Source organism: Corvus cornix, chromosome 2 (genome assembly GCF_000738735.6).
Source record: "Corvus cornix cornix isolate S_Up_H32 chromosome 2, ASM73873v5, whole genome shotgun sequence".
In the NCBI taxonomy this organism is placed as follows: Eukaryota; Metazoa; Chordata; class Aves; order Passeriformes; family Corvidae; genus Corvus; species Corvus cornix.
Genome location: NC_046333.1, coordinates 116,006,224 through 116,033,324, shown reverse-complemented (window position 1 = coordinate 116,033,324; position 27,101 = coordinate 116,006,224). Strand labels below are relative to the sequence as shown.

Below are 27,101 nucleotides of genomic sequence, written 5' to 3'. Positions count from 1 at the left end.
TCTTACCATAGAGTTTAAAGAAGGAATTAATTAAAAACTATGTAAATTTTATGTAATCAAGTTAATAAGGCCTAAAGAAATTTACTTAGTAATATAGCAAAAATAATCTCTGGTTGCTAAAAGACTATATAGGTTTAAAGAGACAAGAAAAAGATAAAATGCCTTTATCTAAGGAAAGCTAGTCTAAAGCAATCCAGATTAATTTTGATGACAAGGAATAATCTAGAATAAATTTCACTATTAAGAAATTACCATAAGATTGTCAGGAACAGATACTCTCACACTCCTCTAATGCCCTTTTTTGCAATCAATTTCACTGATTCAGTAGAAAAAGAGAAACAGTAATTATTATAGATCTTGAGTTTAGTAAAATTTAGACACCGTCCCATGAGAGTTTCATTAAAACAAAAAGCAAAAGAAACACAATTTTCATGAAAGCACCAAGAAAAATGGCATGCTGCTTACAAAAATCAAACTTGAAGAGAACCTGTAATGAGAACCCATAAGGATCTGTCGTCATTTCAGTTCTATTCAGTATTTCCATTAGTGATCTGCAAGGCACAACAGAATATAGATATATTAAGAACCTGGTTCTCACCAACCTTGGTGCTAGAAGATAGTATCAAATTTCAAAACTGGTTTCTTAAGTAGGATAAATGTCTAAAGTTAGTAGAATGAAATCATCAAGACTAAGGCAAAATATTATACCTGAGGAGAACTTACATGTTCAGCATAAAATGGGGAGAACTAGGTGGCATTATGTTAGAAAAGGTTTTGAGCAGAAATTTTTGTCACAATAAGAAAAGCAAGTTCTTCCTGGGATGTATTTGTGAATGTTCCTCTTGTGTAACACATGGGGCATAATTACCACACTCTAGTTGGTGTTGATGCCTTATACCTTAAGATAAAGGCAAAAGTCATCCTGGAAAAAAGGCAGAATAAAGCTGTAAGAATAAATCATTTATGAGTGTAGTCTATAGGAAAAGTGAAAAAAAACTTTCGTCTATGAGAGGACGATATACATGTCTGCACATATAAACAATTATACAAATAAATATGTATTTACACACAAATATTTATTAAAACATATATGAGGCACATAAATATTTTTCACCTTCAAGTTCTGCACCCAGCTCTGAGGTCCTCAACACAGGAAGGGTATCTACCTGCTCGAGCAAGTCCAGAGGAGGCCACCAAGATTTTTAGAGGGATGGAGCACCTCTCCTATGAGGAAAAGCTGAGAGAATTGGGATTCCTCAGCCTGGAAAAGAGAAGGCTTCAGGGTGACCTAATTGGGTCCTTCCAGTACCTGAAGCCTACAAGAAAGATGGAGAGAGACTATTTACAAGAGCATGTAGTGACAAGGACAAGGGGTAATGGCATCAAACCAGAAGAGAGAAAGTTCAGATTAGATGTTAGGAAGAAATTCTTTACTGTGAGGATGGTGAGGCACTGGAATAGGTTGCCCAGAGAAGCGGTAGGTACCCCATCCCTGGAAGTGTTCAAGGCCAGACTAGATGGGGACCTGACCCATCTGGTCTTGTGGAAGGTGGCCCTGCCCACAGCAGGAGGGTTGGAACTAGACTTTTAAGGTCCCTTCCAACCCAAGACTTTCCATGATTCCACGATTCCATGATTCCACTGGAAGTACGACAACAAGGAATGCAGCAAAGAAAATTCAGGTTGGCTATTGGACAAATATATGTCTATAGATGCTGTTAGAAATTTGTACAAGCTACATGCAAATGTTGCATGTTTTCTTCAAACAGGTGCTTTTACAAGTTGATTAGAGAAGTAGTTCACGCAGATGACAGAAGTGATTTTTAAACTGTGATCTGTTGTCTCCTTAGATTCTGTGAAGTACTCCAAGAGGACCCTGAAAGACAATTAGCCAAAGTAAACCTGTCTTCCGTAAATACAACACTTCTCATATTTATGTCCACAAATTGAAAGTATTTGAGTTACACTGATCAACATATACCTGAATCTGCCTGTGCACCGAGTACATCAGACAATCTCTTGAGGCCTAGAAGCCTATAATTATTCTAATTCCTATGTGAAAAATTATATCCCCTCCATGAATCCATTTTTCTAACTTATAAATATGCAAAAGCAGCATTTTTCTACTGCACAAGAGATCGTGTCTGTAAACACATTATAAATCGTTCAGATACAGTGGCAGTTCTATGAATTGAAGGGGTTTTATAAGAACTAAGGGATTTTACTTAACTCCTCTTTCCAAAGAGGTCTTTTTTAGGCAATGATAAGACTTGAGGAAACGGCATGAAGCCGAGTCAGGGGATTAGGTTGGATATAAGGAAAAAGTTTTTCACCTAGGGGGTGTTTGGGCACTGGAACAGGCTCCCCACGGAAGTGGTGACAGCAGCAAGCCTGACTGAGTTCAAGAAGCGTTTGGACAATGCTCTCAGGCACATAGTGCGAGTCGTGGGGATGTCCTGGGCAGGGCCAGGAGCTGGACTGGATGATCCTGATGGATCCCTTCCAACTCTGCATATTCTGTGATTCTAGGTTTTGAACACACCTCCTGCCCGGACAGCTTCTGTCGCACGCATTACGGGCACAATGATCTCACTGCAGTGGCACTACATTTAAAACTTGCATTTAAATCCACGTAACTAAGCTCTTTCGCAATGTAATACAGCGTGAGCTTCCCTCCGTGTGCGCCGCGGAGGCCCCGAAGGGCCGCAGAGACGCGGCAGCCCGGGCGAGGCCTCAGAACCCTTCGCTGCCGACGGCCTCCATTTCCCCGGCTTTTCCCTGTGCCACCTCCCCCGCCTCTCCGGCGGTATAAAGACGGGGCGGGCTGGGCTCCCCAGCCCGGCTGCGGCCGCGGCCGGCCCGCTCTCCCCGCCTCCCTGAGGCGCGGCCCTGGCCTGGCCCGGCCCGGCCTGCTGTGGCGGCGGCACCCGGCAGCTCGGCCGGGCGGCTCCATGGCTTTCATCCGCAGGCGGCGGCTGGAGCGGGAGCTGTACTCCAAGGAGAGGTGAGTGGCACGGCCCCGCCGGCCCCGGTCGCCCCCGCTCGGCCCCGGCCCTTCGGAGGGCCCGGCGGAGCTGCGGTGGCGGGGCCTCCGGGGAGGCCGCGGCGCAGCGCCGGGAGGAGAGCCCGGGTGCTGTGCTGCCCTCGTTGTTACTGCTGGGATCAGGCGGCTGATGGTTCCCCTGAGTTACGGCTGAAAAGGGTGTAGAAAGGACCTGGGAAAACAGGAATGCTGCTTGCCTTGCATAAACTGCATGGAAAAATAGCGTCTTGTAGATTTTTGTATCTTTGTTTGTTCTCAGTTGTGCTTGTGGCATGGAGCTTTGCTTCACTGTAGTTTGTTGTAGTTTGCTGGGATTTTTTTTCTTTTTTTTTTCTTGAACGCTATAGTCAGTATATTGTCAGCCTTTAAATTACAGACTCTGTGCTGCCTCTTTAAAGTGTTAAATTCAGTTAGCCCGTTCTGGCTTGCTGACTGTAATATTTGTTTTGTTTCTGAACGTACAACAAAGGCTTGTCACACACACTTGAGCGTATCCTGAATTTACCCTCTTCTTTTTAGGTAGTGTCCCACTTTCTTTTACCTGGCTTAGCTGTATCTGTCTTGTCACAAAGTTTCAAAATCTTTTGCAAGCTTAATATTTCCACGTAGGAAATCTCTGTGAGAGCAGTAGGTCGGCATGGGTCACACAGCAGAAGGACACATTGCCTTCTCTGGAGGGATCAGGGATTCCCGGTTGTCTCCTGCCGCAGGAACCAGGCGGACAGCAGGCTGCTCCCATGCGAGCCTGCGCAAATTCCTGGTGCAGGTCTCTGCTGGCTACACAGCACTGTTTATTGTTGATGAGAAAACCACATGATGAAGAGCTGGACTCACTCTGTCCATATAAATTCTGATTAATAGCTGTACAGCCCATGAAGCTACCACATCCTTTGAAGTGGTGTTTTTTTTTTTTGAAGTACAGCTGTGTTCTGGATCACGTTTTGTCTTCTTGTATATCTCGTTTCTTTGGGGGGCTGCTCTAGTTTCAGTTGTGTGTAAGGGGCTGCAGGGAGAAAGGACAAACTGTGTAGAAGGAAAAGAGAACTATTTTTAATTGTAAAGTAAAGCATCTTAATTGTAGGAAAAGCAAGTAAAATGACTGTGTTAGCTGTGTTACGGATTTAATGTAAATAGTATTTCTTTTTTTTTTTTTGAGAAGCTGAGGAAAAAAAGGCCAAAACTCATCAGACTTGTCCCAAAGAACCCAAGTGGGATCTAAATCACTTTTAAAAAGCCGTGAGAACAAACTCAGCATATCAGTGTCATCATTACTGCTCTGCAGTTATTGATGAGAACTCTTTTTCTTTGCTCATACTTGAAAGCATATCAGGATCTTATTATTTGAGTTTGTAATTTGAGCACTTCATGAAAGATTAGTGTCATTCACATTTACACTGGTAGATTTTCCTATATCTGCAAACCTATTTCTCTGTTTCTTCCCCCTGCCTAACAGTTGATATTAGTATAAAATCCAAGTAAATTTATGTTTTGTACCCTGTATCAGGTCCCTGCCTCTCCCTCTTTTCCTGTGCTTTTCTCAATTAGGAAATCTTAAAAGCATTTAAGTGATTTAAAATACTTTGAGCTTTGAAATATCAGATTAGAAACACTGTATTTTTGTTGCACGTTGTCCTTATAGTTCTGTCTTAAAGCAGCAAAAAACCAGCTTGCTATGACTGAATTGAAGGGACAGGTTCTGAGAATTTTTTACCTAGGTGCTGGGTAGCTGTTACAGACACCAACTTTTGCTTGAAGGCATTTACTTGATCTTTGTGTCCTTGGTGTAGATATTTCCTAGTAAGATGAGCAGGACTTTGAAAAATTTTGTGGCAGCTGTATTTGCTGTGTGCTTTGGTTTGGGGTTTCTTGGGTTTTTTTCAGGTTTTTGGTTGGTTGGGCTTTTTTATTACTTGTACATCGCTTTCTACAAAACTTTAAGCTATAAAAGTTCCGGTTAGGGGTACTGTGAAACTTGGTAAGTAAGAAGTTAATCTTCTTATGCAGTTGCTTTGGAGGGAAGGAAGATCAGATTAGTTTTAAGTGATCTGAAAAAAAATACTTCTTCTTGACTAATTAGTTGGTCCACTTTAATATCTGATTACATAAACCTTCTTTTCTGACTATATGCCATTTTCTAGTAGAAAACAAGAAAGTTCTGAAATGTCCTGTGTGCAGGACAGTTTATTTAATCCCTAAAATACTCATCCTTCATGAACAGCAATCCTTTTTTGCAAACAATTTTAGTTACAAAACATCAAGTTAGATGATGTGGTGTTTGGCTCAGGTTGTTGCTTTCTTTATAAATTGATTTCTCACTTCTGTTGGCAGTGTGCCCAAATGCAGGCAAGTGTAAACACTTGGTACAGGGGCTCTCTATAAAGTTCTGCTGGTTGTCTTGCCTGCTGCTCAGCTTCTTGTGTGAGGGGTTTGTCTCTTCTGCTGGAAACATCACTCACATGAAGCAACCTACTGGCAGCATGTAGGTGCTCCAGATGGATCTTCGATGTGATGGCTGCTGGGGCACTGGGATTATTTATTTACTTATTTTAAATCAGTAGCCTTATCTTACTCTCTTCAGACACAATATGCATAATGAAGGTTTTTATCCAAACATCAGCAAATGAATCCTACAGCTGGCCTATAGGTAATTTGTTCTTGTTGGGAGGAGGTTTAATTTTAAAATTGGTTTTGCATAGCTGTGGGCTGCTGCTAGATTGGGCTGCCCTGCTTTTTCATCCCTGACAATTTCCTTCTGTTATCAGGATTGTGCTTCCAGTATCAAGTCAAGTGATTATGCAAGGTGTGTTGGATCAGCCACTTGAAACCCTTCTGTCCAAGTAGATTTCCAGCATATGCTTTTCTGATGAAAGGATGAAAATAGTAAGACTTCAGTCACAGACTATGAATTTAAAGCAGGATCAATGGGTACCTTTGCTGGGTGGTATAAACAGCATTTTGCCATGGCACAGGCCTCTGCATGGACTTTCCTGTGTCCAGTTTGAATAAATCCAGTGCTTCAATTGGTGAGATTGGTATCTAAAATAAACGGTGGACTTGTTGTTTTGTTTTGTTTTCTTTTCCTCCCAGATGTTGTTGGATCTCTGAGTCTTTTTTGAAGTGAAGTATAGATGTACATGCACATCAAGCAAAATAACATTAAATTCTCATGTAGACTAAGCCTGATGCAACACACTTTTGTCTGGAGGATATTTTGTAGCATCTTGGCAGGATTTAAAAAGCCCAGGTTGTAGTAAAGAGTGATTGGCTTCTTAGCTGCATACTCTGAGCAATGCTAGGAATATTTGGGTGCCTTTGGGTTCCCAAACCTTGTGTATTGGGAATGACATCATACAAGCTGAAGTTTTGCAAGTGTTTTCCTGATACTTAGTGCTGAGTTTTCCTATGCATCTTGGGTGTGTTGTTGACTCATATTCCTCAGACCTTTTCCGAATGGCAATTATATGGGAGCCCTTTGAAAAAGGCAGTGAGTTCTGTTTTTCTTGGCAAGATAGTTACCTTTTTCTGTTTTTTACCTGGAGCTGCTTCTCAAAGGAATACTGATTCCCTTCACAAGAAAATACCTTCCAAGTGACTGGTGTATGAATTTTCCAGTTATTCTATTCTTTCTGGGGCTATACAATGACAGGAATTTGAAATAGGTCTTCAAGCAAAATTACGTTGGCATGCTTTAATTTACCTCTCCCCTTAAGTGTAGGTGCTTACCTTTAAAGCTCAAACGGCTCCTCACAGACTGTTAAAAGATTAACTCTTTACTCCACCAGGTTCTGTATACTTTTAACCCTGTGTGGGAATTGAGGATGTTCCAGCACCAAAGCTCTTAAAGCCTTCATTAAAGTTATCTGGGTGGATGGAGAGATGTGTGTTTCTACACTATACTGGTAATCCATTGCTGTAGCTCCTATACCCCAAACATATACCCTCAGACAGGCACAACTATGGCTGAAAATCTTCTTTCCATTTTTGGATCTGGGAAACTCCTTGTGTTATTTAAGTTGGTGGTGTTGGTTTTTCCAGCTATGTGAGTTATTATAATAGAAGATATTCCCTTATCTAGCATGTTAGTTCTTCCCCCTCCAAGCTGCTGCTGCTGTTGATTTTTGAATGCAGAACTTGCATTAAACCTGAGATGTAACAGTGTGAGTGCTTTTCCCACTCTAAAGCTCAAGGCTTTGCCATAGTGGCAGTGGTGGCTACTGATTTATTTTACCCTAGAAAGTGGAACTGTCTCTTTCCCAGAATCTCTGACAGCAGAACTGCCACACAGGTTTGCTGCATTCCAAAGGGTAGTCTTGTTCCTGACAACCTTGTTCTTGTGCCTGACCCCTTCACATGCTACTGATTCTGGTATTCCATGTACCCTTCCATGCGCAAAACTATCCTGGGAAAACTCCACGGCTCTGAACAGAAGCTTCTATTATGGCCTATCTGCTAATGTGATAACTTTTTAAGTCAAAGTTGGCTGGTCTCCACAACTGGAAGTAGTTTTTGAGGCATTACAAGTGTGTGGGACCAGCAAAGTTACTGAAGCTGTTCCCCCCTCTCAAGTTCCATTTTTCAAATATTACACGTAAATAAGAAAATACAGTCATCTTGGAAGTTCTCTAAAGGTTTGTTTGCTGTTGGTGAGACACTGGAGACAAAGACTGGACTGTTAAGAAGCTATAGTATAAGGTGTTGAACCTCTTCTAGACCCTCTACCCTTATAGCTACTTCCATGAAGTTTCAACTTTTTTTTTTAAATCTTGTCTAATTTGTCTCTTTGTCATTTTCAGAATAACACATTGGGGTTTTTTTGGATAGCCTAGTATGTCAAGTTCATTGTACAAGAAAAAAAGGTCCATGATCCCCGAAGACATGTCTGTGGCTTACTAACTTCATCAGTGTGTTGCAAAGCATTAAACAGCATTGTGACCACAACATTTGTGAACATAAACCTGTTCTTATTCAGAAGCAAGCATAAAAATATCCTGTAATAAGCTTTGAGGTGTGAAATTTATTTCTTGATTTCAAAGGATTTTGTGTCAACAGATATTCGAGTTGCTTTCCAAGCTATAGCATTACCTTTCTCTAAGTAGATTTTTAATAAACACTCATTAATGATTTATACTTGGGAAGTTTCAAGTAACAATTGGGTTATTAATTTTGAAAATGGATCAAAATGAACCACATGCTGATAATAAGAAAAAAGTCTCAAATTTGATCCTTTTCTGTTTGCCTGAAAAAGAACTTTGTGATATTTCTTTATTACTGTGGAATACTGTAGGAATACAAAGTTTTAGATCACCAGGCAAATGTATTTAACAGAAACTGAAGGGATCTCCTAAAAATGTGTAAGAACCAGAACTGGGTTTTGTTTGTTGGTTTGTTGTTTGATTTTTTTTTTTTTTTTTTTTTTTTTTTTAGATGTTGGTTCTGGCTGATAATTTAAAATTAAAAAAAAAAAAACAAAACAAAAACAAAACAAAAAAACAGCCCTTTTTCATTTTAGATGCCAAAACATTTTTGTACACGACCCAGTTAAAACTTAAAATTTGCCTGACTAACCACTTAGATTGAGGGGTTTTTTCATCTTGGGATCAGACTTGAAGGCAAAAAAGGGTAGACTGGGGACATTGTTACTTGTCTCGACATTGGTTTTGTGATCCGCTGTTATTCCAGGTCAGTGTGATAAAGTCATAGGCTTACAGTGTTTGCTGTTAATTACACAGCACTGGGAACAGTACAGCTGCTCAGTGGCTGAAGACCAAAATACAATTTTCAACTGTTACAGGTTTAACCAGTTTCTTACACAGGGTATCTCATGCATTCTCTTCCTACTATTTATTTATTTATTTGTAAGTCTTCCTGTCATGTGCAGAATTAAATTTCTATTTTAGATCTATATTAAGTGTGCATACAAATTCTAGTTGTAGGACCACATAGCAGCTGATAGTATATAAGTTTGGTATGCCAGTCATCTTGATATCACAGGTGTCTTTGGAATACCTCCTTTAGCTCTTTGGAAAGCAGTCAGCCCAAAGCCCAACTGCTTAGTTGTGCACTGAAGATCCCATTGCTGTAATTTTATAACTACTATGATTGATGTCCTTTTTTTTCAGGCCTTCACAACACTGTTTGCCTACTCATGCAACATGCCATAGACTGATCCGTACCCTTGTGATCTTGGTAGATCTAGATACTTGTTAAACCTCCTGGCAAGCCTGAAGTATCATCATGTGCTGTGATGGTTCTCAAGAGGGGCCCTCTTGATACAGTAACTATCAATGGCTCTGTTTATGTAAAAGATGTTTCTTCTGTGAAGATAAAAAGCTCTGATGTACTCTAGTAACATGTCATGAAACTTGACTTTTCTTTTCTTTGACAACTCTATGGATCATTAACACAGGGAAATGAAATTTAAATACTTACGAAGTAAAGACTGAGATGAGTTGAGAAACTCCAGAAGGTTGTGCCAGAGATCATGCATCATAATCTCCAGAGTTCATTATTAGCAGTAACTTGAACTGGTCTAGATTTGTTAACCAGTAGTTGAGATGCAAGTGTGAAAATTTTGCTTTCATTTATGGTATCGTGTCTATTTTAAAAGGGGCAGTTTTTGTGGCATAGTCTTGGGACAGGCAGTAAGTTTGTCCCAATTGCATGGGTGCTTGAGAGAAGTAGAGACTTGTGATTGCATTTGTGGAGATTTGATATCTGGCTCTGTCTGCCTGCAGAAGTGACTCACGGCAGCCTGAAAATACAGGAAAATGCAGTTAGAGTGAATGGACTTGCATGTAGAGTAGCAACAAGCATAGAAATGCCAGGGAGAGACTTCAGAACTACATGGAAGGCTCTGTGGAGAGTGGGAGGGGAAGATAAAATATGGAAAATGCACTTGGCCTATATGGTATACAATGTTTGAGGGAAAAATGCTTTAACAGTTGCCAGCACAGCAATACAACCCATTTTCAAGACAGGAAGGCTGAGGTCAGTGAGCAGGAGATTGTTGCACAGGAGGTTGCTGATCTCCAGCAAGAAGCTCTACAGCGATGCTGTCTCTGTAAACCTAGGAGTGAGTAGTCATGTGGAAGAGACAGAGAATAGCAAAAGGGTAAACTGAATACTGCTAGCAAACATGGTATTTTAAAAGGAATAAACCTACAGTTTCCCCACAGTACCTATTTAGCCTATATGAAGAGTTTATCTTGAGTTTTTGTGCATATCTTTTCTTTTTTTTTCTTCATGAAATCATCTGGTTCAGCAGCAGTGAGTGTTATGCCAGGGAAAGAATACCTCAAATTCTTGCCCACAGCTTCCGGTTTTGGGAAGGTGAATTGATTTATAAAGTGACAAGTATAGAGATACAATAGTTTCATGGAGATAGTTATAATGAAAAATTTCAAAGAGAACTCTCTTGGTTTATGTCTTTTGGCTTATGTGAAGCATATTATAGTTACTGTGAATAACAGCCAATGTTTTGATGTAAAAACATGGCTTGTCTGAATACATAAGGGATGCCTGCATTTACCAAAAACTTTAAAAGTCTAGTAATTACCAGTGCTGTCAACAGGTGAATTTGGAAAGAATATAAAAATGTGAGGAATTTGTTAAAAGAGTAGGTGGAGACAAAGGAAAGAGACTAAGAATGAAGAATTTCAGAAATTAATTCTGTTGAATAGGCATCAGTTTTCTTGGAAAATAATTAATTGTGGGACCATAAATGCTATTTCTCTGAAGCTCATGTTTCCTATGTGAATAGTGGCTGTTTTATGATGAAAGAGAATAGATTTTTTTCTAAAAAGTCTGGGTGCTATGTTTGTTCTTGACTTTTTTATTATTATTTTAATATTTTGGCTTGTGGATAATAAATTGAATGTATATGCTTATACATACTAGAAAGAAGAGCATTCTACTGGTGAGTTGCTCTTTATACATCCTAACGTAGCTTTATTGGAAAGCTTTAAAAATGTGATAGAACTTGAAAGATCTGAGTTTGCAAAATCAGAAATTTTAAGTTTGTCCCAGATGATTTCAACTGGATATGTTGAAAAATGGGATTTAATGGTAACTGTGTGGAAGCTACTACGTTTCATATCCTGAGTGTAATGCCATACGGTACAGAATAACCCTTGGGTCACTTGGGGTCAGCTGTCCTGTCTGTGTCCCCTCCCAGCTCCTTGTGCACCTCCAGCCTCCTCATTAGTGGGGTGGGGTGAGAAGCAGAAAAGGCCTTGACTGTGTTTAAGCACACTCAGTGATAACAAAAACATCTCTGAATTATCAACACTGTTTTCAGCACAAATCCAAAACAAAGCCTCATAGTAGATAGTGAAGAAAATCAAGCCAAAACCAGCACAATGGGATCATAAAAAACCTGTTTTCAAGAGAGGAGAGGTAAAGATAAGGCCATTTCGAATAAGCAGTAGAGCAGTAGGACAAAGTATCTTGGACACAAGAACACTGTTAAGTAACCACTGTTACAAGTAACCACTGTTACTTGTAGTTACAGTAAACCTTTATTTTTTGATGTTATGTTCTGTTTAATATAGCAACCACAACACAAATCTTTAAGTGCACAAGATGTATTTTCAATAACACTGTCTTTTCCATTGTGAAATATGCTTTTTCAATGAACAGGCTGTTCGATTCACTCAGTTCATTTTGTGAACTCTTGACATATTTACTGCTGTTTGAATACTGCTCTGGGAACACTTGGTGTTTATTAGTGTTTTCACAGGCATTTCTAGTGAAGCACATCATGAACAAAGTACAAAAAGCTCAAAGTGTGGGTGTAAATAAATACTAAGTGCTTGTGCAGATCAGATCAGTGCTACACACAGACAAGTTGTACTTCCAACTGAAGTTATTTTTGCGTCTCCTGCTGTGCCAGCAGCATGCATTGGTATTCTCTACAGCTGAAACTCTCAGTGACCAAGTGCTCACCCTGTTAGAAAGTTGCTGAGTTTTGATCACTTGCGGCAATTTTAGTTAAGTTGTTAGAGAAAGCATTTTCATGTTCCCCCTGATCTGGCCTGTTTGAATTTATTTGGTACCAGCACTGGCATTGCTATGATCCTGAAATTAAATACTTCAGAAGACTTCAGTTTCCTGGTTTTATTTTGTTGTTGTTGAGGTTTGTTGTTAATCACATTAATCCATGAACAGGCTTCTTGGGGGGTTGAACAGAGGTACAGAGGAAGTACAAAATGTGGTTGGAGAGGAAGGTAATGCTTCCTCAGAGGGTGTCCATCGAGTGACTCACCTGTGTTGTAAAATCTGTGCCAGTGTTTTCACTTAACATTTTAGACCAATGTAATTTGGCTTGGCTTCAAAACAATCTAATTCCATCCATTCTAAGTGATTAGTTCCTGCCCTTCTTTTTTGTCATTGCACATTCTGACTGGCATAGGGCTAAAGCAGAAAGCCTGACTGTATTAGAATAGTTTCCACCTAAGGCATCAGAATCAAATACCTAACCTTACATATGTTGGAAGAGCATCAATTGATCTTCATGTGTAGACAAATTTTCCATATAGGTTGTTATTTTAAAGAGCTAAATTAATTTATTATTGAGGTGTAGCACAGAAAAGAGATCAGTGAAGGCTTTCCAAAGACCTGATATGTTTTATTAAGAGTACTAACTGTTACAGTATTTTCTCTTAGAGTAAAAGAGTCTTTTTTTTTTTTTTTTTAATTTGTAGGTTTTCACTGCTTCTTCTTAACCTGGAAGAATATTACTTTGAACAGCACACAGCTAATCATATTATAAATAAAGATTGCAAAGATGAAAGGTACAAAACTCTTACATACCATAATTTCCTGCAGTCATTCTAGGCTCATGTGTCTTGAACACATGCACAACTTTTTTTTTTTTTGTTCCTTTTAGAAAATTCAGAGGCTCCCTAAAAGTCTGTTCAAAGTCAATTATTTTTGAACCAGATGACAATATCCAGCCCATTATCAAGGTAAGTGGTGCAAACTTAAATTTCTTGGTAACTTAAGATTCTCTTTAAAAGCTTTTAAGAAAGACTGTGTGTTTTTATAACTTGCTGCAGATACCATTGAGAGATTGCATTAGTATAAAAGCCCCAGAAGACAATGAAGCAAATAACCCTTTCAGACGGTAGGTAAATTTGGGACACTGTATGTATTTAACTTCCTTTAAAGCTGAAATGCCCATCATTTCAAATATCTTATTTACATTTTAGGAATACATCTGGAGCGATTTCTGTTGTATGTAGCCAGGTAAGACCTGCATATAACAGGTTCTTGATCTATAAATGGGTGAGGTTACGTAAATGAGCACGCTTACATTCCTTAATGGTATTATTCCTCAAAGCTGTAGTCCAAGAGTGGGAAGTTAACTGAAAGCAAAACTAATTAATGTCAAAAACTTAGCATTAATGTGAAACTGTTAATGCTGGAAATTGCAAACTGTTAATGACTTCATTAAGTCATTAATTCAATAAAGTAAACTTTTTGCCCTGTGCATTTTATAATGGAGCTTAGGGAAACGTTAGAACTGAATGAAAAAGGAGACAAGACTCTAATAAAACTTCTTATTAGTCATCTTTAGTTTGGTCTTGTTATACTGCTTTCGTCTACTTTCTTCAGCATGTTGTGGTAATGGCAAAGCCATCTCAGTCCCTGTGGTTCAGCTTTGCGAAAACTCTGGACTGTGCAGTATCTCCACCAAATAGTTTTCAGAAGCTGTCCTGAAATATTGTCTTTGAGTTCCAGTCAAGAGTTGTGATTGTGGATATATTAATTCTTAAAGTTAACCAAGGGGATACATTTCAAATTTTGATAAATTGCGGTTGATAGGTGTTCCAAAGCTGTAAAAGGTTTTAAAAAAAAAACCAACAAAAATCATGTTTTCCTTTCAGGATAGAACAGAGTTGAGGGAGGGAAATACAGTTTTAAATATTCTTGTGTATTTCTAAAATCTGTCTTTATCAATGCCCAAAATTTATAGCCTTGGTCAGTTACATGCTGCAGCAGTCTAAAACAAATTCAAGCATTTAATATTGTCAGTGCCAGAGGAGTTTGTGGTCTGTGTTGAAGTAATCAGGATACTTAATTTCATTTTGAAATTGCTTCTGTGAAAAATGCTGTGTAATCTATTTCTTGAGTTGGCAGGTTTTCTTGTGTACTGAGTGATTTTAAAAAAAGTATTTCTAGCTGCTCTGGGCAATGCTTCCACCATGCATCATTACTATATGTTCTGAAGTGCAGGTGATTATAAGAAACACCTTGTGGGAAAGAGGAATTAAGTTTTAAGATGGCAAATGTGGTTAGCACCCCCCACTCCTCCCATGTCTTGCTTGCCAGTCCTCTTCCTATCTGTGAGGAAGAGTTCTGAAATAGTTGGGTGACATCATAAATGCTGGTATTTTGTACAGAAGGCATATGGATTTCCAAGTGTCAAGTAGTCACTAGCTGTAATTATGACAAATCATGATCTAATTAAAAGTATGTTTTTTAAGTAGAATTTTGGCCTTGTAGGAAACTGCACATAGCAAACATTTGGAACATCTTAAAAATCTTTGTCTTTTAGACTCAAAAGAAATTTTTAATACATAGCTGGATAAACAGCTTTTCTTTATGTAACAGACAACTTAGAACTAATGGCTTTAAAATATACTAAATGGGAATAATAATTTGAGATTCAGTATATTTTCTTGAGATAAAATTGGGGGAAATCCTCCAAAATAGGAAATTAATACAGTATGCTCAAGGTTTTGCTCAGCTTACAAGTAAAAAACCACAAACCATTGTGTCTACTTCTTATGTAATGTGGAGTACTCAGTATAGTTGTCCTGCAGAAGAGCGATGAATGTAAAGCAGGTTTCTCATTCTGATTCTCCCTTGGCCTGATTCAGGTCTGTACATGCTGATGTCAGATGAAAGACACTAATTACCATTGTTTTTTAATGTAGCACTTAGAGAGGCATGCTGAGCTTAGAGGCTTCTAAGCCTACCACTTGCTTTCTTCTAGCTGGATGTCTCTTGGAGTGGTCGTGTGGTGAAGGTTGGCTCTGTTGTCAGCTGGTGGGAGTGGGGAAGGCTCTGTGTAGCAGCCAGAAGGATTCCTGATAGAGAAGAACATCCATTCTTGCAAGTTTAGTACTTGCCCTTGGTTTGAGGCTGCTGCCATGATGCCTTGGAGCGTAGAACCACAGGTATGCTACCTGTAGGAAGGAGACTGAGGCTCTGGAAAGGACCTGTGTTCGACGAACTCTCTTGGGCCAGGAGTAGAACACAGTAGGTTATGCAGTCCAGTGTGTTTTGTTTAGTTCAGAACCAATTCTGAGCTTAGGCCTGAGATTTAGCAAGTTTGAACCTTCTCTAGAAACAGAGCAAAACCACAGCTTACTTCTGGGTTGTCACCTTTCAGATGGTGGATAATAAGGCACAGCATACAAATCAGTGTGCCAGCAGTCAGGTCTTTTTATAGGAGTTGAGAATGTTCTGAAGAAGAGAGTAGTTTTATGTGGGTTTTGGAGAGGGAAGATGGTCTCAGATATGAGGCTAGCACCAGAAAAATAAAACTGTTCAAAAGCATGGTATTGGATGAGGGGAGGAAATCTGGTGTTCATTATGGTTGGAGCTGGAAGCAAAACGTTTAGCAGCAGCAGCAGAAGGGCATTCATTTGAGAAAGTTTGCACAGTGTATGTTGTGAGTCGCTAGCCTGGGGTAATTCCTGTTTGGGCAGAACCTTGAGCCACTAGAAGAGGGGGAGGATCTGCCCCACTGAATGTAGCTGAGTGTATTTGCTTTAGTATTGCGACTCCTTTAAGGTCATGTGATTGGGATAAAAGCCCACTAATTGGCTGTATAAGTAAGCCTCTGAACTAAATTGAACTCTGCCCTTCTTGCAGTTGGCTGATATAAAAGCTTATTGTTTTTCTGCAGTTTATCTGGGGTAGTTAAAGCAGGATATTACAACCTAGTGTTTTGCTTGCTTAAACAGTGTTTTTAGCTTTGTATTTACCAGTACTTCTGATTAATTTTATTATTTTTTAAGGTGTGAATCTGTAATGTCTGTTACTATTTCAGGTTTTTCTCATTAAAGAAAGAAATGTTATTGCACCCTATAAAACAGTAAGAGTAAGTATGTATTTTTTCACTGTTCTGAGAAAAGTTTTGTAAGGATTTATGTTCTTATTTCTGAAAGAGTAAGATAATTATCATTTGAGGAATATGACAATAAAGCTTTAAAAAAAAAGTAATTGCATATTGAAAAAACATGTCAGAATTCTTCTGTGATGGCTTTCTGATACTTCTTGGAGGACATGCTGCAGACTTCACACTTGCCATTTACCTTGATGTGCAACTCTATGGGCTCAACAGAGCTGTCAGCTGGCTGCTGTGTACAGTGGACATTGCATCCTGGCTAAGTGGCTTCTCCTCAGTTCTGCTCAGACCTGAGGATGAGAGATGGATAATTGACATCTCCCAGCTGAGTGCTTCTTAGTTCAAAGAAATGGCAGATGAGGCTGCTCACAGCAGAAATTGGAGCTTACTCCTGGTTGTTTTCTGCTGCTGGGATCGGTCTGCTCCAATTCTGAGCCTGGAGGCTTCAAGGCATACAAGTAAGGGTTCTTTGCTTAAATTGTGAGATTAGTTAAGGCACAAACACAGAATAAAAATTCAGAGTTAATTAACATATTGCCCAAGAATTGAAAAAGACAGAATTATATTTCTCAATGTATTTGTTCAAGTAAGAAATTTCAAGAATGATGGAGTCCCTAAATTTGCATTACTGTAGTCAACAGAAGAGAGTCAAGAGAGGATCTCCGTTCTCTCAATGACTGCTTGGGGTTGGTTTTGTGATGAGATCTGCCTTTAAACTAGGACTTTAAATTTTTTTTCTTTGTTTGTTTTATTCCTGTAATTCTTCATGTGTTGAACTGTTTTGTCTCCTAGTCCTTCCATGATCTGTTTTGCAGCCATGTACAAGATTTATTAAGTATCACACAAATACCTTATCCCATTGCCAACACAGTGAAAAAGAAAAGAATCAGAAGGGTTGTTTGGAAAGCTTTTCACTTCACTTTCTCCTAAGTTATGATTCATCCACAGCTAAAACATTCCTGACAGTTAACCATTACAATTTACTTTGCTAAAGTGCAGCTATGTTTCTGTATTTTTAAACAAGAAATCTAGTTCACCTTCAATCTTTTCTGATTTTTTTCTGTTGCTGCTAAATATCTTCTACTTGAATTGTTGCCAGTTCCATATATGTCACTAAGTGCTGGAATTGAGAAATACATTTTATCTTCCGTGTCTTTCTTTGATTGTTTCAGATCAGTTACAAAATACTGAGCTGTTGTCTTTGCACATGGCTGGAGAGCTACAGAGACAAAAACTTTCACATTGTTGTCTGTAAGCAATCCTTGTAGACCATTCACTAGGATTTCAGAGAGCTGTGGTTTTTTCCTGTTGAAGGAAAATGATGCTCTGGGTGAAATGTTATGAGGCTTTTATCTAAACTGCTACTGGATTTCATGTGTCCCTATGATCCAGTTCCATTTGCTTTTTGAAGCATGCTTTCCTCTTGCATTGCTGTCAGTTCAGCTCAGATCACATACTAATGTATGTGAAGATGGTCTAGATTTTCATGTCTTCCTTCCTTCAGTTTAAAATTAATCCAGTTGTATCTACTGACCAGGGTCTTGTCGTAGTCTTACTGATCACTTTGTTGGCTTTTTTAAAGTCTAGCCTGAGAAATCACAAAACCCTACAGAAACACATTTTGTACAGTTTTATACTGCAGTCAGGGGTCATGAAAGGATCGAACAACATTTGCTAAACATGCGTTGTGTGTAGAGTTAGTCCCAGTTGATCCATATACATACTTTTAATATATTTAAGTTAAAACCAGAAATAGGTACTGTAAAATGACGCTTAAGAAAGTTGGGAAAACTTTGTAGGGGAAAAATGAGTGTGCCACATATGCTAGGTGATGTGTTAGTGAGGCTTTTGTAAATGACTAGTCAAAATAGGCTGCGATTGTATTTGGGATCTTTCCAGCTCAAAATTACTTATGTAGATGACAGTGACTAACTTTTTCAGCCTAGTCTTTAAAGATTTGATGGGCTGGTGTCTTTTATCTGTAAGAAATACAATAGTTGTTTAAATGTAATGTCATTTGCTAGTTCTGTATTTGCATGTGTTAAAAATAGATATTAAAATAGGTACTACTTCTGCATTTACTACATTAACTTGTTCACTTCAAAGCTATTGTGCTGTATTGTATTAAACAACAGACAAAATACTGTACAGAGAGCTTTCCACAGCGAAGATATATTTGTAAAGAGAAAAAGATCAGGTTTTACATCTGCTTTTGGAATCTTTGAGATACAGCACAATCTTTAATAGCATAATTTTATCAGGGTTTAGAGTTTCATTATTTAAGGGTTTTTATTTTAGTTTAGCTTGATTTTATTTTTTTTCCGCTGAGTTGTGTTTGAAATTCATTTGTAGTAAAAATACTTTCAATTTTAGGGTAGAACAGAACACTTATTCCAACTGGATATTGCTGGGAAAGTAGGAGATGTTGTGCAAACTCTACATCAGGTATGTGGTTATTTGGTATCCCTGCATAGTTCATCACAGCATCTTTTGATTTTTAATGTAGAGCTTTATTTGTTTTTAAGGTGAAAATCTTGGACTATCTATTTTTAAAATGTAGAATTAAACACAGCAGCTAGTTCTGACAGCTGTTGTAAGTGACCCATATTAGCTTTTAGTACACAGGGTGGTAGTATGCAGACAAAGTAGTAACATGGCAGTAGTAGTGACCATGTAAGTCCTACTTTAAAAAGAAATAGTAATAGATCTTTTAGTATGCTGTCACCAAGAATGCTAAAGCCCCTCCTGTTTCTGTTGACTCCTGAACTGTGTGGGAGATCTCTGTGCTGTTTCACTCAAAGCTTGTTGTTTAGCTTTACAGGGCTTCTTGTCTAGATAAGATGGGAGATCAAGCTGCCATGGTAAGTACCTGATTATTTCTAATATCCCTGTTTAATAATGAAATTGTGATATCATTGTTTAATAATTAAGTTCTCATTGCATTTGAATCAGAGACCATACTAATTTTTCTTTCCTTCTATGTTAGATAACTGCTATATTGCAATCACGCTTGGCTAGAACTTCATTTGATAAAAACAGGTACTTTTCTAATCACTTTCTACTGGGAAATCACTTCCATCTTGTTGATTGATTAGTCTACTGCACTGATAGTTAGATTGCTGGTTGAGTTAGTTTAAGTTCTCCAATTCAGAGAGTTAGCTTCTTTTTGTTCTGAAGCATCCGGAATGGAGAGTGGGAAATTCTGTGCTGTGAAGATGAATGTGTTACTTTATCTCCAAAACATTTCATTTGTCTGTGAATTTGTTGCAGTTTGACATCAGTATATGCCAAATAAAACTAGTTTTAGAAAAGTCAGCTGTCTTACTTCTCTGAGACTGGAGCAGAATGTAGCAGTGTTCCTTTCTGGAGTGCCTGTTAAAGTGGAGGTCTCAACAAAACTTCTTCCTGTGTAAAATAGGCTTAGTGAAGTCCCCATTCTGATGTCCCAAGGCTATAAGCTAACCGAAACCTTTCTAAATAATTTAAGGGTGCCTCTACCAAAGTAAGAACTGGAGGTAAACTTACTCCTTTTCTTCACTTGTAGATTTCAAAGCATTTCTGAAACGCTGCATATGGAATGTAAAGCAGAAATGGTGACGCCACTGGTGACTAATCCAGGGCATGTGTGCGTTACTGATGCTAACTTGTACTTCCAGCCTCTTAATGGATATCCTGTAAGTGCCTCGTAGATGGTCTTGCATACAATGTGAGCACGCTGCCCTGCTAGTGGGCAGTTTTAATTGTCTGTACTATTTCTCTGAAATGCACATAGAGCACATCTCCAAGAAGACTATTTTCAATTACATTTAGAAGGTTGTTAGTCTTCCTTTGATCTCTGCTGCTCTGCTGCATTCAGTGTATCTCTTTTTCTGAGGCTTGGTTCTGTGCTAACTTGCTTGAAGTTTACCTCCTACTGACAAAGCACAAAATGTCCCTTGCTTATTCTCTATTAATATTTGAAGATCACTACTTGTAACATTTCATTTAAGATAAATTTCTCAGTCTGATGCTGTTTCAACTTAGTGAAAGCTTTATATCCATGGAGTTTACTTTGGGAGCTCTTAGCTAGGTTTCCTATTAAACTGATCATTTCTTTCTCTGGAGGAAAGCTGAGTACATGTTGCAGATGGATTACTGCTTTGGATCTTTGTCATAGAAATAGTAGTGATGGTCTTAGCAGGCCACTGACTTGGCTATGATTTTGTGAAGTACCTTCAGTATGGACATGGCAGTAGCACGATCACCAGTAAACTTTAATTCTCAGACTAATTTTTTTTTTTTTTTCCACTCTGCTTGTCAGCCTGTGAGATTGCATCAGCAGCCCTGATGCTGTTCCAGCTGGGTATGACTGGTCCTGCAGGCTGGTGGAGCAGTCTGGCCAGGGATGAAGAACCAAGCTAGGCCCATTCTCTAATCCCAATGCTGTGCTGCCAGTTCCCTCCACAGGGCTGAGGACTGAAGCACACCTCTAGTGCTCTCATCCACTGGTACCCTGTGGGGGAAGAAGGGAATCTGCCTAACTTGAGTGCCCTAAGGACAAGGAAGAAGAGACAAGCAGAAGATTCAGTGGAGTCTGGAGGCTCAGACACAGGGAAAATAAAGGGAAAGCTCTGAGTGCTCTGAAAGGAATGTTGAGTTACAGAGATCATGTCTGTGACAAGATGAAGGAATGTTTGGAGCTAGTACAGAGAATGGAGAAGGGAATTGGAGAAAGTGTGTTTGACAAAGGAGGAGGAATTTGGGGGACACACTTTTTAGCAGGGCCTTTTGCAATAGGTCAAGGGTAATAGTTTTAACCTAGACAAGGCTAGATTCAGAGTACACAGAGGAAAAAAAGTTTTTTACCATGGAGGTGGTGAAACACTGGCACAGGTTGCCCAGAGAGGTGATGGATGCCGCATCCCTGAAAACATTCAAGATTAGGTGGGACCAGGCTCTGAGTAGCCTGGTCTAGTTAAAAATGTCCCTGCTCATTGCAGTGGGGTTGGACTAGATGGCGTTTAAAGGTCCCTTTCTACTCGAATTACTCTGGTTCTGACATGCTGGAAGCAAGTCCAGGCAAGGAAAAGGGTTTCAGTGGGATAACGGTGCCGTTCTGATTCCACCCGCCAGGTGGCACCGTTGGCACAGCTCGCCCAGCAGCCCAATGGCTCCCTTTTGATAGCGTTTGTTGTGTTCTGCTTCTCTCGTGCACGAGCATTGTTACTGGCCACAGACTCAGGGATTACACACTGCTGCTTGTTGATTCCTCAGCTGCTTTGCTACTCAGGCAAAAACCAACAGCAAGGACTAGCTTCCTCTTTTTAACATAACTGCTTAGCATCACTATTCCTCTGCTAAAATGACATGGATGGATATTGTTTTCATATTGCTAGTATCTATAGTCAAGAAAGACTTCAGATTGTCTGAGGAGGGTAAGGTAGAAGAGCATAAACCTACTAGAATGTCTCCATCTTTTTTTCCCCCTCCCTCTTCCCTCACAGAAACCAGTTGTACAAATAACACTGCAAAATGTGCGTCGCATCTATAAAAGAAGACATGGGCTGATGCCACTGGTAAGCTCAAGTATTTATTTTATTTTAATGTCATGGTGTATATATGGTTTCTTAAAGTGACCAGCTGAAACAGTCTGCATCGTTATATAAAAGCCATGCGTTCTTAAAAACTCTGTATTAAATAGTGAAATAGTACTCAATGATCCTTTCCGGTTTTTCAAGTGTTTTCTTTTCCTGTGTTGTCAAAAAGATAAAAACAGAGTGAATTCTGACAAGATGAAAAACTTCTTTCATAAGCAGTCAGTATAGGGGAAGGGAGACGGGAGTACCATCAGGGAGCAATTAATTCCATTTATCTCAAACACCTATCACAGGATTGAATGAATTTCTCTCTCATGATGTATTTTCTCTGGATTGATTCATGGAGGAGGTTTGGTCACTGCTTCATATTGAGACTAACGTGGAGTGATGAGTCCCACTGTACATGACTGAGGAATGACAAGAGTTCTGCAGTGAAACCTCAGTTGTGTACTTTCAGTGTTAGCACTGGAATTTTAGTCTTGTAGAAATTTTTTTTTCTCAAAACACATGTAAACCAAATATATTTTTTTTTTGCCTGAGTGAATGGAGTGATGCAAAGAATTAAATGTCTATTACCTATGCTTAATCAATCCAGACAGAGCCAATATATTGGCTCAGTGTAAACTGAATGCAGTTATGATTGGAAATAGAAAATTTAATATGTTAGATTTTATGTTAAAAACTGCTACCCAGTATAGAGTTGTAAGTCTTACATGTTAGTAACTGGAATATTCTGTTAAAACCCCCAAATACTACAGCTTGTCAATAATTGCTCTCATTTGTCTCCCCCACCCCCCTTTAACTTTTCAGGGACTTGAAGTATTTTGCACAGAAAATGATCTGTGTTCTGACATCTACTTGAAATTCTACAACTATCAGGATCGAGATGAGGTCTATTTCCTTATTGCAACATATATAGGTTTGCAGTATTTATTTATTAATGTAGTGTGTAGTAGCTTGTGAAGGGAAATTTGTCTGGGTTTTGCTCTGTTGATGTGTGGGAAGAATGAGAAGAATAAACAGATATATAAGCTGTAACAATTTTTAATAGAAATAAGCAAAGATCAAAATGAATGTTGTGAAATGGCATCTATTTGGTTGTGTTTGAAGAGCTGAGTGTGAAAGCTGAGGTGGCATTATTAAGGCAAAACTAATTATTTTGATTTGCAACTTGATATGCACTGTCATTTAACAGCCCCCTTCCCCCCCCACTTCAAGAAAAAAAAACAAAAATCAAACAAATGGAACAAACAAAGCCACAAAACTCTTATCTTCAAAGCAAGGGATAAATAAGGTCCACACAGCTAAACTGTGTTTTGCTGAAAAAATATAGACTAGCTTGTGTGTGGATCCCCCAGGCCCTCAGTTAACGCCCTACTGAGAAACCTCATGTAATAGGTAGATTTCCAGTGCACACATAAATACCTGAGCTTTCCTCGGTCTTAGGAGTCATTGATGAAAATTACCATTCTGAAACAGTTAAATTCTCATTTCTATTAAATGTTATATGCATTAATTCCTAGAAAGTGATGGATATTTTTTGCAGATTGTAAACAGAAGCTTCCTAAAATGTGTGTGTCCTGGAAAAAAGGGAGAAAAAGACAGAGTTATTCTGTAATTTGAAACACTGAAACTCATATTTACTGCCACTCTTGAAAGTATTTATGTAAATTTTGTGCTATTTTGTTGTTGTACTGGGACTCTAGTTCTGTTTCAATGAATTCACCTAAATATCAGTTGACATTTCCCTCATGCTTCACAAAGAAAAATGGAAAGGCCACGAAGGAATGATAACTTTCCTTGAGAACTGTTTTAGTCTCTTAGATTTTTCTTTGAAAAGGAAATAGATTCTGACATCACTTTCTCTGTATTGAAATAGCTGCATGCTGTTACCCTGCTTCAGACTTTGTTTCCTGGATAATTTTCTAAGGTGAAATTTCAAGGTGTAGATGAAAATGCTGATGATGTTGGAACTTAGGGCTCACCCTTTTTTTATTTTACTTTCTCTGAAAGTGTTTGTAGGACCTCAGCATCTCTCCCTGACAGAAGAGCTTCTCTTTGAAGGTGCTAACACTTTTTATTTGTAAAATTAAAAGTACTAAAGTGAAGGAAAGGTTGGAATATGCTTTTCTACCCTATGCTGAGCTAAAATAAAGGCCTGCCCTAATCGAATCCAAGTTTCTTTCTTGATGTTGTGCTATGGTTGCAGTCCTTCAATTCTGCTATTTCAGGCACTTGCCCAAGTGCTGTATACTGAATCAATGGAAGAAAGTTTAAAAATAAATAAATAACCCAGTTTTCCAGCAGTGTACCTTGACATTACAGCTAATAAGCAGAGAGTAGTGCAGTTTGAATTTCTTGAGCTCCTGCCTATACTTCAAAGAGAACTCCAGGTGCATAATTCTTACTTTTTTGAGTGTGGGTCAAGTTTTCTTTTCCTCTAGTCTCTGTTTCATTGGATCTGAAATTAAATCCTGTTTGTGTACATACATGACTTCTTTCCACAAGTTATTGATAGTGGATGTCCTTAGTTGCAGTAGGAAAATATATTTAATTTTTGCTTGACTCTAGCAGAACTGAGTCTAGAAATTTGAAATCTTAAAGGTTGCCAGATTGCTGAGAGAGTTGTTCATGGTCTGCAAATACTTTTCCGTTCCTATGTAAATATTCATCCATTTTTACTGTGTTTGGTTTCAGAATTCCTTCTTTATGGTTTTTTTTTGTTTTTTTTTTTTTTTCCTGGGCAAATGCAATTTAGGCCCATTTGCAGGGACATTAAAAAGCTATGGTAGCTGTGGAAACATGAAGTTGCCAGTAAATTCTTACTTGTTCTATTAAGAAACTATGCCCTTAATTATTGTATAGTATCTTGTGTAATGTTAATCACGGTATAATTTGGGAGTCAAACTCTAAACCTCACAACTCTTAATGTTTTATTTTATTTTAGAAAACCATATTGCAGAGCACACAGCTGAAAGTTATATGTTGCAGTGGCAGCGAGGACATATATCAAATTACCAGTATCTTCTCCATCTCAACAATCTGGCTGATAGAAGCTGCAACGATCTCTCCCAGTATCCTGTATTTCCTTGGATCATAGCAGACTACTCTAGTTCAGTGTTAGGTATGTGTACACAAAAAGGCATGTTAGTGCATCATGACCAACCTGAAATGTGTGGGGGGGGCTTTTACACTGCATAAAGTTCATGTTACATCAAAATGAACCTGGCATTAGTGATCTCAGATGTTTTCTTGTGGACCCCTCCCCTTTAGCTTAGGGAATAAAATACCTCACCTTTTTCTGTTAAGTATTGCACTCCTCAGATACAGAGTATGTACCAAACATCTGCTTGGTTGCTTTGCAGATTGGCAGTACTGAGCATTCAAAGACTTTGTGATTCTTATAAATTGAACAGAACCATGGAAAAGTAAAATGACTTTTTTTTAAACAAGTTATACACACTGAAATGTGTAGAATCCAAGTGTTCTTTTATAATTCTTAGCATTGCAAATTGAATGCAAGAGGCTGACAAGACTTGTGCCTAAATAGACTCCTTGATTAAGGGTCTTAGAGCAGTTTGTGATGGGAGTTTGTCCTTTTGAGGAAGGTGTCCTTCTGCAAGAAGCAGAGTAGGGGAATCTCATGGTATTCATCAACACCTGCTCAAACACTTCAATCTGATTGTATGGTGGGACTTAACTGTAGCCTGACAGAATGGTTAGTGAGTAGGAAGAAGATGATATGGCTGCTTTTGTGCCTTTGGTAGCAGGACCTTGACTACATGATACTACTTGTAATAACTGTCCCATATATTAGCTATTAGCTCTTAAGCAAGAGGCATGAGATTTTATGGACTTGGAAGGAAGATGAGTAGCCATTTACAGTATGACTTTATGGGATTGCAGTTAGTAGGGAGGGAGAAAATTACTGGAGGTGTTCTGTGTTGGTTTTTGTTTGCTTTGTTGCTGCTTGGATAGGTTGGGGGTTTTTTTGTTTGTTTTTAAATATTGATTAGAGTATGTTAATGTCTAACAGAATGCTTGGAGTCTATAACCATGGGTTTGGTTTTCTTTAGATCTGACAAAGCCTGAAACATTTCGTGACCTGAGTAAACCAGTTGGTGCCCTGAATAAGGAAAGGCTGGATAGACTCGTGGTATGTATATCTTGGTATTTATATGCTGAACACTTTGGGCCTTGTACATATTGGCAATAAAAGGAGCTTTGTTCAGCAAGCTTTGGGAATTGTGTTATGAATTATTATATCTAAAGTTAACTATAAACCTTATCAGAAGCAAACATACCTATAACCATTCCACATTTATTTTCCAGCTTAATTTCATCAGTACTGGTTTTGTCAGTACTAATTTAAAATTATTTGAATCCATTTCCTCTCTCTTACTACTGTTTCATACATATATGCTTTTAAAAGAAGTCTTGCCTTACTTTTGAAATAATATCCCCAAATCCGTTTGACTTTATATACCGTGGCACTGAGATGGTATAAACATATAGGAATTTATGAAACTTCAAAACCCTTGGATTTAAATGTGTAATGTAAAACATGTGCTTGAAAGAAATAAGAAGAAGTAGTAGAAGTCTTAAGTGTTTCCATTTCAGAAAAAACTAAGTTTGAGGGAGAGTACTTCAGAGAGAGGAAATTTGGATCCATGGAGGTCAGAGCACTAACTTGAAAATTCTATATGCTTATAATAGTGCACTGTGTGTTTCTATTTCTCAAGGTAGGCAGATTTTCCTTTCATAAGCTCTCAAACACATAGTTAGAGACTTAGAAGTTCCTCTGTTGCTTGGCTTTTAATTATTTGTGTAAAATTATTATCTTCTATGGAAAGTTAATTATGCCAAAATATTTTACAGAACATTAGAAAAAAATATTGCCAGAATAACTCCATTATATTGATAAAAAAGATTAAAATATTTCAAAATCATATAGCTTCCTAAGGTTGTGGAAGGTGAGAATATGAACAATATTGTGTTTACAGTAACAGTATATAAAGTCTTCCTTCTAAGATCTGACTTTCCCCAAACTGTTATTGGCTTCATGCTTACTGCAGTAAAAGTTATTCTGTTTATATTTTGATATGTTGTAGAGTAATTCATAGGAGCTTCAAACAGGAAGGAATCTTCCAGGTTGATGAAAGTCAGTATGTTCTTCCATACTCTCATTAAACTTGATGTGAAAGACAAAAAGGAAGAATTTGTTTGCACTTCTTTGAATTTGAGTCACTGCAGTTGTGTTAAAGTGAGAGAGGAAAAAAACACTGAAAACCTGGTAGTTTTGGATGATCAGTTATAACAACTATTTTGCTGTGTTGATTTACTG

At 38.4% G+C, this 27,101-nt stretch overlaps 1 protein-coding gene across 4 annotated transcripts in view; it reads left to right on the top strand.

Annotated features, from left to right (window-relative positions):
* The first annotated feature begins 2,865 nt into the window (after positions 1-2,865).
* Positions 2,866-27,101, top strand: part of NSMAF (neutral sphingomyelinase activation associated factor) — a 39,039-nt gene continuing 14,803 nt past the window's right edge. The window contains exons 1-14 of one of the 4 annotated variants that reach the window (XM_039571013.1): positions 2,866-3,004; positions 12,745-12,834; positions 12,930-13,008; positions 13,099-13,166; positions 13,252-13,288; positions 16,104-16,154; positions 18,555-18,626; positions 18,995-19,042; positions 19,168-19,220; positions 19,726-19,855; positions 21,665-21,736; positions 22,568-22,676; positions 24,705-24,881; positions 25,834-25,913. In XM_039571013.1, the coding sequence (XP_039426947.1) occupies positions 2,952-3,004; positions 12,745-12,834; positions 12,930-13,008; positions 13,099-13,166; positions 13,252-13,288; positions 16,104-16,154; positions 18,555-18,626; positions 18,995-19,042; positions 19,168-19,220; positions 19,726-19,855; positions 21,665-21,736; positions 22,568-22,676; positions 24,705-24,881; positions 25,834-25,913 (1,119 nt within the window). In that variant the 5' untranslated portion in view covers positions 2,866-2,951. Of the gene's footprint in view, positions 3,005-12,744; positions 12,835-12,929; positions 13,009-13,098; positions 13,167-13,251; positions 13,289-15,107; positions 15,226-16,103; positions 16,155-16,188; positions 17,433-18,554; positions 18,627-18,994; positions 19,043-19,167; positions 19,221-19,725; positions 19,856-21,664; positions 21,737-22,567; positions 22,677-24,704; positions 24,882-25,833; positions 25,914-27,101 lie in introns of those variants that run through there. The other 3 variants (XM_039571022.1, XM_039571028.1, XM_039571032.1) reach the window with 3 other exon arrangements.